The 18,109-nt window shown below is 38.6% G+C and overlaps 1 protein-coding gene across 6 annotated transcripts in view; it reads right to left on the reverse strand.

Annotated features, from left to right (window-relative positions):
• LOC114460863 (nuclear pore complex protein Nup98-Nup96-like) overlaps positions 1–18,109 on the reverse strand; it is a 28,376-nt gene extending 10,267 nt beyond the window's left edge. Inside the window, exons 1-13 of one of the 6 annotated variants that reach the window (XR_003673771.1) lie at positions 15,080–15,411; positions 14,918–15,013; positions 10,668–10,850; positions 10,218–10,390; positions 9,887–10,024; positions 9,690–9,819; positions 7,872–7,964; positions 6,479–6,619; positions 4,097–4,233; positions 3,703–3,890; positions 3,544–3,628; positions 1,879–2,059; positions 1,598–1,744 (exon numbers count right to left, since the gene is read on the reverse strand). Coding sequence is in view for 5 of the 6 variants with exons in the window: in XM_028442728.1 (XP_028298529.1) it covers positions 3,544–3,628; positions 3,703–3,890; positions 4,097–4,233; positions 6,479–6,619; positions 7,872–7,964; positions 9,690–9,819; positions 9,887–10,024; positions 10,218–10,390; positions 10,668–10,850; positions 14,918–15,013; positions 15,080–15,236 (1,521 nt within the window). In the remaining variant the exon portion in view is untranslated. Of the gene's footprint in view, positions 1–1,597; positions 1,745–1,878; positions 2,060–3,543; positions 3,629–3,702; positions 3,891–4,096; positions 4,234–6,478; positions 6,620–7,871; positions 7,965–9,689; positions 9,820–9,886; positions 10,025–10,217; positions 10,391–10,667; positions 10,851–14,917; positions 15,014–15,079; positions 16,086–18,084 lie in introns of those variants that run through there. The other 5 variants (XM_028442731.1, XM_028442730.1, XM_028442729.1 and 2 more) reach the window with 5 other exon arrangements.

Here is an 18,109-nt window from a genome sequence, read left to right on the forward strand (position 1 = left end):
TAATACACTTCATAATATATATGAATGTGCATATATATACATATCTATTATGAAGTGTATTGTTAAATATATTACATTATTATGAATAATATATTAATGGATGCATAAGGATTTATATGTAATTACACATATTTTTTAATACACTTCATAATAAATGTGCATATATATGTACAAATATATTCTAAAATGTTATGAAATATATAATTACATATATTAGTATACATATATGGGTAAATATATTGTCATTTATTTTTCATTTCCTGATGTATTTTGCAATATATTATTGTGTATATATTATACATATATATATTATATATAATTAAATAAATATTTTTCACACAGTAATACATTGATAGCCAATATATAGAGAAATATATTTTCTTTGCATAAAGGGTTTATGATGCTCTACACAGTGTTTATTAACCATTTACAAAATATTATAAACATCTGATCCAACTTTACAATAACTATCCAGTTAATGATTGTAGACGCTTTATAAACCTATTATTAACCATTAGTAAAGTATTAATGATCTAAAACATGTTTTATAAAGCATTAGTAAGGGATTATTATCTTCAGGTCCAACTTTATAACAACATCCAAATAATAATAATATTGATACTTCATAAAACATTAGTTAGTGAGTCTTGCCTTTTTGCTTTATCAGGAGCCTTTTGACCATCCTTGTTGGGGCCTGCTTTTCATTCTTACAGGATGGAAGCTTCTTTTTTACTCCTTTTTAATTTAATTTTATAATAAATCTTTTTTATAAAATCATCAATGCTTTGACTGGACTCCCTCATTCAACCAGAGCAATAAATCATGTCTCCAAATGAGGTCAACCGCAAATTTGCTGTGACAGAGTCAACGGTCACATTTACATGAGCTTTAATTCTCTTTTAATGCAGAATAAAAGTTAATTCCTCTTTGAATTGACCAAGTAAACCCCTAATACAAATGTAATTCATAATTAAACTTGAATCCTCATTAGGTTTATTCTGATTTTGATTCAGAATTAAATAATTCCTTGATCTTGTAAACACTTAATTCCACTTTAATTTATTTCTGGTGGTTCTGAACATGTTTGACTGGTGACAACATCATCCAAGATGGCTGCCGTTGGACTGGAGCAAAGAATATTTATTTAATAAAAGCCTTGAAAGACATAATATAATGAAGAACAGTAACCGCTGGCTCTGATTTGTCCAAGTACAGTTTTCTATTTCCTGCTCAGCTGACCAAAGTTAAACACTGTTATTGTCAAAACTACATTCAAAATAAAAGTGTAAATAGACCTATTTATTGTTCATTTGTTCCAAGTTCCATAGTGTAAAAATGAAAGAGAAAAATCAAATGACTTTGTTAAAAAAATAAGTGAAATTATTCATCTCGTCAATAAAAAATAAAAGTGTAAACAGTTCTTATCATGTGGTCTTCTGTGTTGGAGCCAAAAATAAAAGGTTTGTTGTGTTTTTTCTGATAGACGTGAATATGTCACGTTCTCCTATCCAATCAGAACCTTCCCAACCCTCAGACCTGAAGAGGGATTGAATAAAGCAGAATAAACCTGTTTACATGTAAACACCAAGCAGAACGCTTTCATTCTGAATAATTTATTTCAGAATCATTAATTCCGGAATAAAAAACGTGTGTGTGTGTGTGTGTGACGTGCAGGGTGAGGACTGTGCTGCTCCTCGTGCACAGATTCATCTCTCTCAGACAGTGACACGTCTTCACTGCTCACCTGAAAACACACACACAGAAAGAGAGTGGTTAATAAATACTGTGTGTGTGTGTGTGTGTGTGTGTGTGTGTGTGTGTGTGTGTGTGTGTGTGTGTGTGTGTGTGTGTAGAACGTTCCATGGTGCATTCACTGACCTCCAGACCAACAGCTCGGTGCATGTTGAGCTCAGTGATGGTGTCCTGGGGGCTGGGAGGGGCTCTGCTCTGTGAGAGGAGCTTACTGATGGGGTTGACGTAGAACTGGGACACCTCAGGGCTGCTGTGGGGGGCGTCGTCCTAAGGCTCCACCTCCTCACTCCGAGGCTCCACCTCCTCACTGCAGTCAGTTAACAGACACACTGTAGCTTAGCAGCAATAAAACAGACTAATCAAGAAGGTCTCACTGCTGCCCCAAGAGGTCACATGACGTATTACAGGGTTCCCACACTTTTTTTCACAATGATTTTTCAAAACCTTTCCAAAATATTTTACCAAATTTCCATGACTTAGTTCTGAAGCACAAAGATCTTTTTTTTCTGCATATGCATTTACTGGTTTTTAGCGTACGCCAGCTGAAGTGATCTTATATACGCAGTTTTATAAACAAGGTCAACAGTGAATTTGTGAGATCTGGTGATTCACTCTCAGATAACGCTGAACACATTTTAAACTTTAAAATAAAATACATATATTTCCAAAACTGTTAAAATATTCCATGACTTTTCAAGACTGAAAAATCATTTTTTAAATTCCATAACTTTTCCAGGAATTGCATGACCGTAGGGACCCTGATATTATAACCATAGAGGGAGGAGTCAGAGGTTAGGGACTGTGTGTACCTGCGTCTGTGTCAGTGTGCAGTAGGGGTGGGAACCTCTGTGTACCTATCGATACGATATGCTATAGAAAGCTCACGATAACGATTATCTCACGACATGACGATACTGCGATTGTCGATATATTGGTCAGAAATCAAACTACGATAATTATGACATAACTAGAAAAAAAAGATGAAGTGAAAAAATACATATTTATTTTATATCTCTGAAAGACAAATATAAAAAGTGTCCTATGAACAGTGACACTATTTTATTGCAACATTTCTGTAAATAAGTGTCAACACACCAATGTAAACTAAAAAGTATCTATAATAGTGATTTATGTAAACAATAAAAATGGTCTTTATTATCAGTGACATCACTATAGTGAAAAATTACAGTGTGTAGTGAGTGTGTACCTGTGTCCGTTGTGTGCGTGTATCTGTGTCTGTGTAGTGTGTGTGTACCTGTGTCCGTTGTGTGTGTAGTGAGTGTGTACCTGTGTCTGTGTGTGTGTAGTGAGTGTGTACCTTTGTCTGTGTGTGAGTAGTGAGTGTGTACTTGTGTCCGTTGTGTGTGTAGTGAGTGTGTACATGTGTCCGTTGTGTGTGTAAGGTGTGTAGTGAGTGTGTACCTGTGTCCGTTGTGTGTGTAGTGAGTGTGTACCTTTGTCTGTGTGTGTGTAGTGAGTGTGTACATGTGTCCGTTGTGTGCGTGTATCTGTGTCTGTGTAGTGTGTGTGTACCTGTGTCCGTTGTGTGTGTAGTGAGTGTGTACCTGTGTCTGTGTGTGTAGTGAGTGTGTACCTTTGTCTGTGTGTGAGTAGTGAGTGTGTACTTGTGTCCGTTGTGTGTGTAGTGAGTGTGTACATGTGTCCGTTGTGTGTGTAAGGTGTGTAGTGAGTGTGTACCTGTGTCCGTTGTGTGTGTAGTGAGTGTGTACCTTTGTCTGTGTGTGTGTAGTGAGTGTGTACATGTGTCCGTTGTGTGTGTAAGGTGTTTACCTGTGTCCGTTGTGTGTGTCCATTTAGAACACTGCTGTACTGACTGCTGCTCATGTTCTTCAGCACCAACTTCTTAATGCTCTTCCTGCAGCACACACACACACATACACAGGTCACACACACACAGGACACACACACAACTACACACAGCTACAGTACCTGGGTATGAAGGAGGAGGAGGTGAGGAGGGGCTCGTCGTCCAGCAAATCAAACAGACAAGATTTGGAGTAGGCGGAGGAGAGGGGCAGGGCTTTGGGTCTCCTCCTGGAGGCGGGTCTTGGGGTCAGCTTGTAGTGGGTGGGTGTGGTCAGAGCCTTCTGAGCTGTGGGATTGGTGAGCTTCAAACGCTGTGGGGGAGAGCGAGTATGTGTGTGTGTGTGTGTGTGTGTGTGAAATCAGATTGTTGATACAATAAGAGTTTAAACATTAAAAAACATAACACATGGAAACATCAGTCAGTGAGACACTTTAACACATTCACTATGACTGTGTGTGTGTGTGTGTGTGTGTGTGTGTGTGTGTGTGTGTGTGTGTGTGTGTGTGAGAGACTGACCTCCTCCTTCTTGGTGTCACTCAGAGGGTTCCTGAACAGAGGAGAGTCTCCATATGGACTGTAAGCCAGATAACTGAGCTGCTGCTGTAACAACTGCTGCTGAGCTGCTGCTGCTGCTGCACTGAGATCACTGAGAGCTACACACACACACACACAACTTTTATATACACACACACATATATATATATATATATATACACACTAACACATATATAACATATATTTACACACACATAACATTTATATACACACACACTAACACACACATTATTTTAGGTTAATAAATTGTTTTTATCTTGATTTTATTTGTCATCATTAAAAGCCTCTGTAAAAAAAATAACTATTTATTTTAATAGTTTAAAGCTATAGGAAGCCATTGTATAAGCCACATTAGGTGAGGAGCGAGAGAGAGTTGAGATGTGTATTCTGTGGGACGTGACGAAGCGCTCAGCCGCTCCGTATAAAATAACGTTACCCTATACAAACTTGCACAGATGCGACCACAAAAATTTTTCCACTCACACACATTGAAAACATACTCGCATATGAGACCATTTTGGTCACAGTCTCGAGTCCTACATCTGAGGCTCTGCAGCCTGTGACACAGAAAGTTTTGTTTCCCTGTTACACGGACATGGAGGACCATGTTCCCAACTAATTTTAAACTTTCTGTTATCCGTGTTCCACTGCCTTAAGCGTTCCATAAGTTCTGACCATAGACATTATATACGTAGACGCCGCATCGACTGTGGAGGAACACGTCAACAGCGCCGCCATCTTGGACCGTTGTTGGTGGAGGCAGCGGTGCATAGACATTATGACAGAGAGGTATTTCTCAATCTCTAAGTAGAATTATTTGTTCAATTTTGAACTGATTTCTAAACTGTTTAATTTTTGAAAAACGTCACATGTAGCTATGATACAAGGTGTTTGGACATATTTAAAATGCTGGTTTTACCACTCAACCCAATCTCTACACCTACATCCTTGAATATTTCAGTTCTTTGGCTACAATAATAATAATAATAATAATAATAATTAGAACTACAAGCAGTTATGAAAGGGGGCAAACCCTTCCTGCGCGACTCAGCCCCCAGGTTTTGTGGAGCCCATGGAAGTACGTCACGAAAGATGACGGGTTTGGGGCGAGCGTCAGGACACAGGCCAACGTGTTATTTGCTGTGAACAGGTGGATATAAAGTTTATGAAGATGTGATTTAGAATGTGAAAGTTACAGAGACCTGAGTTCAGGTCTCATTTTCTCGCTCAGTTGTCGGTTCGGCCTCCATTTTTAACTTTTATTTTTCTTCTTCTTTTTAACTTTTTTTTTTAATCTCTATTACATTAACATAATTTTTTAATAAACAAACACTTCTATATTGTTGTGGTATAATTTCTAAATTGATTTCTGTTAGTAGTGGGACAGGATATTAACAGTGTTGTGTTTAGTTGTTCAGCGTTCACAATCACTGATGATAATTTGCCATGGCCCTGAAGGCATCATGGTTATGTACAGCTTTCTCTGCCTATGTGTGTCTTTGTTTACATGTGTTCTGAGTGTTGATTGGCTGGGAGGCTGGGGAAAGGGCAGGTGTAAGTAGGAAAAGAGTGAACAATTGTGTTCCCATGGTAGTGTGAGTGTATGACAGTGTAAGACGGTTCTTTGTGTGTTTGATTGTTTATTTTTGGCGTGTTACTACGACCTCCATTAAATCCAGTAAAACTGTGATAACGGCTCGAATCATGTCATTAAAATACCTTTTGGGCTGCGGTGAGTGTGTGCACACACCCCATTCCCCTCCCCTTTTGCTGCGCGAGGCACCACGCTATTAATCTACCGGCTGCAATACGTTCAATAAAATAATTTACGTCGGGTTTGCTTCGAGCTCGGGCCTACAGTTTAAGTTAATGGGTCAGGCTCAAGTCGGGTCAGACTTGATTTTTTGGGCCCGATCTAAACGCTACTCTGGTCATATGCTACAGATCTGAGCTGACAAGAAATAAATAGCGCCCCCCCTACTCCCAATGTAAAACAATGGCACTTTGTGGTGATGGGAGGAAGTGCAACAAAAAAATCTGCAGGAAATGGGGGATTTTTTTTTAAATAAATTCAAACATGGACAGCGGGCCAAAACCAATCGGCTGCAGGCTAACTTTGGCCCGCAGGCCCCAAATTGGACATCCCTGGTTTTGTGTGACACCACTAGGCAGAGAAGTCCTTGAGGTAGTAAAAACTCAGCTTTGCATTTTATTGGTCTGGCAAACTCAGTTTTGCAGGTGTTCGCCCAAATATGTTTGAGTCTTAATCCTAGACTCTAAACGTTCCTTGTATGTAAATGTGTGTTTGAGGCCCTTTGCCATAGAACGTTAAAACCAACTCACCAACTGGCTGCTGCGGAGGACCAAAGCCCAAAGTGCTGGTCCCAGTGTTAGAGCCTGAGGCTCCAAATGCTCCCATTGTTCCCAGTGTGGAGCCCAGTTCTTTCTGGTTGTTCCCAAAGAGAGAATGTCCTGGTCCCACTGCTGACACACACATAAACTAGTGTTATTATACACTGAACAAAAATATACACACAACACTTGTGTTTTTGCTCCCATTTTTCATGAGCTGAACTTAAAGATCTAAAACATTTTCTATAAACACGAGACATATTTCATTATACAGGTGTGGCTCAGAGTGGCCACAATAAAAGGCCACTCTAAAAATGATCAGTTTAATCACAGCACAATGCCACAGATGTCATTAGTTTTGAGGGAGCATGTAATTATCATGCTGACTGCAGGAATGTCCACCAGAGCTGTGAATATTCATATCTCTACCATAAGACGTCCATAAAGGCGTTTCAGAGAATTAGGCAGTACATCCAACCGGCCTCACAATCACAGACCACGTGTAACCACACCAGTCCAGGACCTCCACATCCAGCATGTTCACCTCCATGAAGGTCTGAGACCAGCCAGCAGGACAGCTGCTGCTACAATCGCTTTGTATAACCAAAGAATTTCTGCTCAAACTGTCAGAAAGCATCTCAGGGAAGTTCATCTGCATGGTCGTTGTCCTCATCGGGGTCTCCACCTGACTGCAGTTCATCATCATAACCCACTTGAGTGGTTAAATGCTCCTGAGGCTGATTGTTGTGTCATTCATCCACGACCATCACCTCGTGTTGCAGCATGATAACGCTCGGCCTCGTGTTGCTAGGATCCAAACATAATTCCTGAAGCTGAAAACATCCCAGATGTTGAATGACCAGCACAGTCAGTGGTCATGTGACCCATTGAGCATGTTTAGGATGCTCTGATGGGCGGATACCACAGCGTGTTCCACTTCCTGCTAATATCCAGCAGCTTGGAGGAATGGACCAACATTCCATAGACCACAATCAATAACCTGATCAACTATATGCGAAGGAGATGTGTTGCACTATGGGAGGCTAATGGTTGTCCCACCAGATACACCCACAGACCCCCCAATAAAGCAAAACTGAACATTTTAGAGTGGCCTTTTATTGTGGCCACCCTGAGGCACACCTGTGCAATAATCATGCTGTCTAATCAGCATGTTGATATGCCACACCTGTGAGGTGGGATGGATTATCTCTGCTCATTAACACACATTTATCAACAATATTTGAGAGAAATATGTCTTTAGTGTTTATAGACAATGTTTTAGATCTTTGAGTTTACCTCATGAAAATAAAAATAAACTATTGCGTTTATATTTTTGTTCAGTGTATGACTGGACCAGATGAACCTGGTGCTCAGAAACCCTTACCAGTGCTAAAGCTGGTTCCCAGTCCAGTATATAGTCCACCAGTGGTCGTTTTGTTCCCAAACAAACTTCCTGCAGCTGGATTTGCCCCAGAACCTTCAGAAAAACAAGAGGAATCATCCACTCATCCTGTTATTGTCCAATGAGCATCGTGTGTGTGTGTGTGTGTGTGTGCGCGCTGAGTGAACGATGTGATGTGACCACACACAGCATTGAACCCACTAATCATTCAAAAACAGATGTTAATAATATCACAGATAACAAAGAAACATCTGAATGTTGTTGTCAATATGTACAGAATCATTTGGTCTCATGGAGGTCAGTCATTATTAAAAGTGTTCCACTCTCAATAATATGTCTCTAAAAACAACATCTATATTAATTTCCCATTATTTCATTGGTTTTTAAAGAAAGTTGTATTTATTCTATTTCTATATGAGCAGCACAATCAACAATTAATTCCTCTTTAAAACAGCACAACTTATGTTCAAAACTAAAATAATCAATTTTCTGTTCATATTCAGAGCAGAGGGAAAGTGTTTAGAATAAATATGTAGCTACGTCTTTGTTGTATTACAGTTTGAGGCTGATCAATATGTTGCATTACTCATATGTTCAATCAACTAATATTTGGAGATCGTTTCTCACTGAAAATACCATTAGGCTAATTAATTACATCAATAATTTTGAATCAGATTTGATCTTGTGTGCTTACAGATTATTATTATATATTGTTCCCTGGCAGGAGGTACAATTCAGAGACAAATGTCACTGTGGGGCTACAATGTATCTGACATGACATTATTACATGGTTAGGGTTAAAGGTCAGAAGAGGAACCACTGAGTTACATTAACAATGCTTGGACCAATAATCTCTCTAATAAGTTCTGTCTACTAACAAGGTTAAGGAAATACAGTTCAAAATGATTGACAGGCTTCTAATTACACCACTGTTACTGAATAGATTCAATCCTTCTTTTACAAAGTATAGTAATAAATATAAGGTCATTGAGGGGACATACTTCCACTGTATCTTTGACTGTCCTTTCATTAAAATGTTTTGGGAAAATGTACATAAAGGAATTTCTGTAATATTTGGTAAAAATGTAGATCTTAGGCCTGTATTTTGTATTCTTGGTTTGTTGTTGAAGCTCCTTGATGTCCTTTTGTTTGGTGCTAGAAGATGTATTTTACTTAAATAGATCTCTGACAAACCTCCTCAGCTCTCAATGTGGGTACAAAGTATAATAGAACTCTTACCCCTGGAGCCAATGACCTACTGGCTCAAGGTCAAACACTCTTCGTTTTATAAAATATGGGACCTGTTTCTAACTTATGTCAGACTACAGAAAACACAGACTGTGTGAAGAGGCGTTTATGGTCTTAGATGGACAGATAATCCTAAAGAGACTCGTTCAACATATTTTAGACCTTTGATCAAGAGGAAAAGCTGTAACTCTTTAGTGCCTGAAGTCTTGGCTATGTAGCCATTTTATTTGTAATATTTTAATAATCTCTTGTTATTGTAATAATTTTTACTCTTATTCATGTGTTTTTGTTTTTTTTTTACGGTTCTGTGATACACACGTGCTTAATTTTGTATTATGTGGGTTGGTGATAGTTTTTGCTTTTTATTGCCTGCACTGTTTAAAAGATGGTAATTGATGTAAATGTTTCTTGCTTTTTGTCTTTAAATTGAAAAATAATAAAGATATCTTTAAAAAAAAAAAACCAATGCTTGGACTGTGTGTAACTGTGATGGGTGTGTGTCAGCTCATCATCCTGAGCTAACTGATGAATCATGTCAGAGTTTAGACGTACCAAAAGTAGACGTGTTGTTTCCCGTTCCCGGGGTGAGAGCAGGCTTGTTTCCAAACAGTCCGGTACCAAAGGAGGGGGCGCTGGTGGTGGTGGTGCCAAACCCAGCACTTTTATTCCCAAACTGACTTGGCTATAAGGACAGACAGTTAGCTCCACCCACCGGCCTGTTTCTGTGTTAAATACACATGAGATTGTACCTGTGTGCCCGTGTTTCCAAAGCCGGGGTTGGTTTGTCCGAACAATCCGGTGGCCGCGCCGAATCCAGAGGCGGTGCTGGTCTGAGCCGCTCCAAACAGACCCCTGGCCTGAGACGCTGCAGTGTTACCGAACAGACCCTGAACACACCACACACATGGGCCAGTTAGGAAGTGGGTCACCCCTGAACCCTAAACCACTTCCTGTTTGTCATTGTAAATGAGAACTTGCTCAGTGACTTATCTGATTAAATAAAGTTTAAAAAAGGTGCTTGTTGATATTGGTACATTTAGGAACAGATCTATTCTTTATATGATCAAAGCAGGGCCTCACGTTGAACTTGACCGTTGTCCCCGGTTGTTGTTGTTGTTGCTGCTGCTGTTGCTGAGTCGAGGTAAAGCCGGAGCCTCCAAATAGAGACGTGGCTCCTCCTCCGAACGGATTTGAGGTGGCGTTGGCGGCGCCAAACAAACCTCCGCCACCGCTGCTGGTGCTGGTACCAAAACCTGAGAACACGGAAGACTCACTCAGACACGTCCACAGAAACTAGAACCTACACAGTGCAGAGGTTCTCAACTGCAGCAGGACCATGACTCAGCAACACACACAGGAAACAGATTGGAACAGAACAGCACTGCTTCTGTTATAAACTAATTAACTGTAATGTGTAGCATGAGGAGATGCTCATTCATAAATAAATCTCCTTCAAAATAAAATAAAACACCAAATGGGTCCCAGCCCTTGAGTTGAGAACCTCTGCTAAGGATACTAAAGGTTCCTGACTTCCAAATGATGTGGGCTTGTTGGCGCTGAAGGCATTGTTGGGCTGAGAAAAGAGCCCGCCCCCTGCCTCGCCCCCCGTGTTTCCAAACAGGCTGGAGGCTCCGCTTGCCGCCCCAAACCCAAATCCAGCGCTGGTGGAGGAGGTGACTGGCTGGGAGAAGTTAGTTGACCCAAAAAGTCCGCCTGGAGAACAAGAAGAAGAAAACACGTTAGCGCGAGCGTAAGAGCTAAAGGTACAACCAGCTCACTGCTCCCTCATTGGCTGAAGGAGAGACATGTGATAGACCAGGGTGGTATTCCATAAAGGAGGGTTAACAAACTCTGAGTCTATCCATAAACTCTGGGTCAACATACCCCGCGATGTAAACTCTGGGTATCAGATTCTATTACAGCTGGTATGAAGTGGATCAATCAACCCTGAGTATGTAAACCTTGGGTTATTTACGTGCACAAGCGCGATAAAAAAACTGCTGGTGATGAGACGGTGCACGCTCACGCAACTTTGCTGCGGGTAATGCAACGTTGAATAAGCTGAGTAAAAACACCAATGAGCTCCTTTGGAGTGCACACGGTCCGCTATGAACCGAGTCAGACATAACGAGTCGATTACTGAGTGCACGCTACACATTGAGAGCAGCAGTAAAAATGTCAAACGTGCTGAGCTCAGCAATAGAGCGTACACACTCATCAGAATCATCATGGAGGGACCAGAACTGATGGACTATGATACCAGGACAGATGTTCAGCTGTGGTTCTACCAGAGCAGGGGTCTGCTACCTGTGGTTCCGGGGCCTAATGTGGCCCTTTGACTCTTATACAATGGCTCCCTCTAGCTTTAAAAAAACTATTGAATTAAATAGTTATTTTTTAGAGAGGTTATTAATGATTTATGATAAATAAAATCATGATATAACAATTTATTAACCTAAAATAAATCACGTTGTACAATGACTCAGCACATTCCTACTTCACCTCCTACAACATCTACAGACCATCAACTTTCCTGCACCTGTGGCTAACCTTAAGTTTTAAATTCCTGGTAAGATAACTAAACCAACAAAAACACTATTCTGGAAGAAAATAGAGATTTTAATTGTGTGGGAACAGATTCATTTAACCACCAATGTACAGGTTAAATATGTATGTTTTATGTGTGGCAAGAAATGAGTAATTAGCATGTGTTGATCACATGATCATGTATTATCATATTCATGTTACTTTTTGTAGACTTTCATATACATTAACTATCAAAATTTTCTTTATATAACATTGTGTTCATGTAAACTGAGATGTGTAAGAATTTGAAGATGAAGATACTGTTTTATTTATTGATGTCAATTTATTTTATTTTAAACTGTTTTTAAGTTTTCATTTACATGATCAATATAAATCAAATGAAATCAAACATTATTCTATATAATTATAACTGTATAGAATGTAATACACTGTATTGTTGTCATAGAGAAGGTATTTATGGCTCCAGGAGGACTTTAATCCAGGTGAGATGAGGTTAAATGGTTCCTTGTAGAGTAAAGGTTGCAGACCCCTGACCAGGGGAAGAGGGTTAGGAGACCCCACTATCAGAGCTGGACCCTCTGAATTTAATTCATGGGTGAAACAATGCAGATATGTTGGTTATGCTAATGTTAGCTTAATTCCTGAACAGCAGTTCTGTAAAATAAACAGAATACATGTAACCTGATGTTATGATTTAATGTTATTTAAAAAAAAAATAGTTACATCTTTTAAAATGATATAAAATAAATGACCTGTTATTTCAGCCACTGATTGTTGCAGAAAAACTTAATATTGACACTAAAACATATCTTGAGTCATTGTCAATTTTTACTTCATACAAAACTATGGTACGCCATTTAAGTCAACTATTCATTAGCATGCATGGCTATGCTGTGTACTACCCCCACCCCTGCTCCAAAAAAATGGAAAAAAAAAGGTGGAACCAAATTCTGGATACTGGATACGTTATTGTAGAGCCCTGATCATGTAGTCACTGTGGTCTGGACGTCCAAAAACGACGTATTCTAAACATCATAAAATGATAACCCAGGTAGGATTCAAACCCCTGACTCCACCTTGAAGTGCACTTCCTTTCCCTTTGCACCACACACACACACACACTATCCTAACAGGTATATAACAGTTGTAACGTCCACAATGACACTGCTCTTTGATCTTTTTAAGACATGATGTACAGATGCTGGTCATATAATTAGAATATCATGAAAAAATTGATTTATTTCAGTAATTCTATTCAAAAAGTGAAACTTGTTTATTATATTATTTCATTTCACACAAACTGACATATTTTAAATGTTTATTTATTTTAATGTTGATGATTATAACTGAAAACTCATGAAAATCCCAAATTCATTATCCTAGAAAATTCAAATATTACTAAAACTGATACAGATTTGTAGAAATGTTGACCAACTGAAAAGTATGAAGATGAAAAGTATGATCATGTACTCAGTACTTAGTTGGTTTTGTCTGAATTACTGCAGCAATGGGCGTGGCATGGAGTGGGTCAGTCTGTGGTACTGCTCAGGTGTTATGAGAGCCCAGGTTGATCTGATAGTGACCTTCAGCTCTTCTGCATTGTTGGGTCTGGTGTCTCACATCTTCCTCTTCACAAAACCTCATAGATGTTCTATGGGGTGAAGGTCAGGCCAGTTTGCTGACCAATCAAGAACAGGGATACCATGGTCCTTAAACCAGGTACTGGTAGCTTTGGCACTGTGTGCAGGTGTTAGGTCCTGTTAGAAAATGAAATGTGCATCTCCATAAAGTTGGTCAGCAGCAGGAAGCATGAAGTGCTCTAAAACTCACTGGTAGACGTCTACATTGACCTTGGACCTAAGAAACCACAGTGGACCAACACCAGCACATGACATGGCACCCCAAACCATCACTGACTGTGTAAACTTGACACTCCACCTCAAGCAACATGGATTCTGTTCCTCTCCTCTCTTCCTCCAGACTCTGGGACCTTGATCTCCAAAGGACATGCTAAATGTACTTTGATCAGAGAAAATCACTTTGGACCACTCAGCAGCAGTCCAGTCCTTTTTGTTTTTAGCCCAGACGAGACGCTTCTGACGCTGTCTCTAGTTCAGTGTCTTGACACCAGGAATACTACAGCTGAAACCATGTCTTAAATACATCTGTACGTGGTGGTTCTTGAAGCACTGACTCCAGCTACAGTCACTCTTTGTGAATCTCCTCCACATGTTTGAATGGGTTTAGTTTCACAATCCTCTCCAGGAGGCGTGGTTATCACTATTGTTTGTAGACTTTTTTCCACCACATCTTTTCCTTTTCTTCACCTCTCTATTAATGTGTTTGGACACAGAGCTCTGTGAACATCCAGCCTATTTAACCATGACCTTTGTGTCTGGTCCTCCTTGTTCAAGGTGTCAGTGTTCGTCTTTTGGAAAACTGTCAGGTCAGCAGTTTTCTCCATGATTGTGTAGACCTACAGAACTAGACTGGAGAACATCTAAAGGTCTTTGAAGAACACCAGGCGTCTTCAATATTTAACCTCTCCATAATCTTCTAATTTTCTGAGATACTCAATTTGAGGTTTTCATAAGTTGTCAGTTATAATCATCAACATTGCAATAAATAAACACTTTAAATATATCAGTCTGTGTGAAATTAATGTGTACATTATACAAGTTTCACTTTTTAAAAGAAATTACTGAAAAACATCAACTTTTTCATGATATTCTAATTTCATGACCAGCACCTGTAAATGTGGAGCCTTAAATGTGTATTAAATGTGTATCATGTCATATTTAAGGGGTAAATGTTCCTTTACATTATCCACAGGTTTATATCCAGTGAACTTTACTACAGACATCAGTAGGTGTTTTAATACAGATCAAACTTTCTGATTGGATGATTGATCTATCAGAGCCTTTCACTAAATGATCTGCATCACCAACGTTATAAAGAAAACCAACATCAGAGAAGAGTGTCATTGTTCATTAAAGTGTTCAGGTGGGCGGAGCCAGGTGGGCAGAGCCAGTAGAAACCCAGGGTTTCTTAAACAAAACCTGCCAGTGAGTAGGTTCAGTTCATGGAGAACGTTATCATGGTTACAGACTCAGAGTAGAACTAACCTCACTTTATAAAACCACAAACTCAGAGTATGAACATAACCTGCTTTCTGGAACACCCCTCAGATCAGATGAGACAGTTCAGTTCTTAACAATAGAAGCCCGACTCACCTGGTTTGTTCTGCGTAGAGCCGAACACGCCCCCGCTGTTGGTGGTCGTCCCAAACGCTGATGTCCCAAAGCTGTTCGTGGTTCCAAAGCCTGCGTCTGCACACACACACACTTATAAAACCAGTCCAGACACCCCCACAGGTCAGCGGTCAGAAGACTTACTCTGCTGTCCAAACGTAGACGAGGCTCCGAAGGCTCCCGTTCCCCCACCAAAGGGAGTAGCAAAGGACTTGTTGAACATGCTGCCTGACTGCAGTACAGTACCAACTCTGCACACAGGAGGGGCTTTGGTCAACATCACACAGGGAGGGGGCCACATTTACAACAATTATAATGTGCTGACACCAGGGGCCTCATTTACACAGGCTTGCGTGAAAAAAGCGTACGTCTCAATCCAGAGACAGGCGTATGCTTGTAAAAATTCTGATGTTTTTGGGGGTTAAGGTTAAAATAAATGGAAATCACTAGACTAATATGTAGCAAGTGCTGCTAATGCTAAACCACTTTAAACAAAGTAAAAAGACTGACTAAAATAACTTTTTGTTTGAGGATAATTGTGTTGGAACCAGTTTGATAAATTGCTTACAGTATTTTTTTTAAATGTTTAAAAAGTATTCTAATGATCTTTTATCCCTTTTTTTCCATTGAGGGCGATGATTATAAGTAAGTGGATTGGTTTATTTTATTGGTAAAAAAACTTGAAAAATGGTCCAAATGATCGGAATGAAAAAAATTACGACAAAATTGTGATCTTACGAAGAAAGAATTGTGATGATTTATTTTACCATATCACTCACCCTAGTGGGAGGGGCCTAAATGTGCAGATAGGAGAGAGTGTCACAGTTATGGGACACAACCCTAGGCTTGATTACATCTATAGAACTATATTATGGTAGATTCACCTTATTTTAACTGACCCGTTACATACAGTCATGTTGAAGGGTTAACTGGGTTCTGATTGTTTTAAAACAGTGATTAAAAGCGTTTTAACGCGAAAAATTATTAGAAGTAATAAACATTTCCCTCTTTTTACAGCAAAGAGAACACTTTAATATTTCATTGTTGAATTCATGTTTTTAATTATGCAAAATGTTCCCATTGATTATAAACCACTTAATGTTTGTACTTTCTAAATATCTAAAGAACATCCCCACTAAAACACTAATAAACACCATTAAAACACTAATACACTCCACTAAAACACAAAAAAATTACATTAAAACACAAATAAACACCATTAAAACACTAACAAACACCATTAAAACACTAATAAATAACATTAAAACACTAATAAATAACATTAAAACACTAATAAACACCATTAAAACACTAACAAACACCATTAAAACACTAACAAACACCATTAAAACACTAACAGACATTAAAACACTAATGAACAACATTAAAACACTAATAAATAACATTAAAACACTAATACACTCCACTAAAACACAAAAAAACACCATTAAAACACAAATAAACACCATTAAAACACTAACAAACACCATTAAAACACTAATAAATAACATTAAAACACTAATAAATAACATTAAAACACTAATAAACACCATTAAAACACTAACAAACACCATTAAAACACTAACAAACATTAAAACACTAATGAACAACATTAAAACACTAATAAATAACATTAAAACACTAATAAACACCATTAAAACACTAATAAACAACAGGAGCCATGTTGAAAGTCTCAGGTCATTCTGAGCCTGATTCACAGATATATTTGAGGAACACACACACACATATATATATATATATATATATATATATATATATATATATATATATATATATATATATATATATGTGTAAATCATATGAGTAAATGGATCAGAAAGACACAATTGAAAGCTCTGAAGCTGCATGTGAGCATGTGTCTGTGTGCGCATGCCTCTGCTACAGGAGAGCAACACTCAAGGACACGTAGGCAGGGTTAGCTTAGCATGTCGGCAGTAATACACATAAAAAGAGAGCAAAGGATCGCAATTTGTAATTCCTATAACGCAAAAATAAGTCCTGGTGGAGCTGCAAACAAAACGCTCCGTTATTCACCATAAGAAACCAGCACACCACTGAGTATGCAGCATTTAAAGCTAGAAATCAAGCTAATGCTAAAGCTAAGCTCGCGCGGGCTGCTGTTGCGAACTTATATTACTGCTGGTGTTGAATTATTCTACAATATTCACTCATTATAACAGTAAAGTAGAGCATCCTAAGTTCATCTACTGCAGTAATTCAACCAGTAGAAAATGATGTGAACACCTGATTATGCATGAAAAAAAATACCATTTTATACAGCGAAACTGTTAGAAGTTTGAAAAATACCGTATACACACACACGCACACACGCACACACACACACACACACACTAATATAGAAGTATGTATAGCTATAATAAAGTGGGAGGTTCAGTAGCTTTTCATCAATGGTTAAATTAAAAGACTTGTTTGAACGTGTGATGTCAGGGACACATTTAATTTTGTTGTGAAATGTGTACAGTCATATCTATTGCATTTTCACATATTTTGGCTTCTAGAAAGGACAACCACCGGCGTCTGGCCAACTTCACCATCTTTCTACGACGCTTGATTTGAAGTTTTTATGTGCGTTATAAATCTCATCTATAGCTGCTGCTGTAGCTGACCTCCGTGTTTTTATAACTTTGTAGCAGTAGCAACGTGCTTTAGGCTTCAGTCCGTGTTTCAAACAAAAGATGAAGCAGTGATGGTGCGTTCAATGTGCCTCAGAAACACAGGATAGAATTGAATACAACTCGAAAAAAATCACCCCTCAACCCTGAAAACAGGAACAAGCAGGTCAGAACATGGATGGATGATGGATGGATGAAAAAAAATCGATGTAATTATGGATTTTACCGATGGAGGCACGCAGTGACCGATGCATCTCAATTTCACCCGTAAAATGTACCGATGCTGAATGAATTGATTGCATCACAAACGTTTGTATCTGGATACTAATTCGTATTGATTAATTTTCACATGATTAGTGCAGAGCACAATATTTAGCACTGTAATATAGGCTATATATATATATATATATATATATATATATATATATATATATATATATATAGTGAAAGCCTATTTTAATTTTAATAATATGTATTATTATTTTTATTACTCACCTTAGTTATAAACGTTGCTCACTGA

This window comes from Gouania willdenowi, unplaced genomic scaffold (genome assembly GCF_900634775.1).
Source record: "Gouania willdenowi unplaced genomic scaffold, fGouWil2.1 scaffold_82_arrow_ctg1, whole genome shotgun sequence".
NCBI lineage: Eukaryota > Metazoa > Chordata > Actinopteri > Blenniiformes > Gobiesocidae > Gouania > Gouania willdenowi.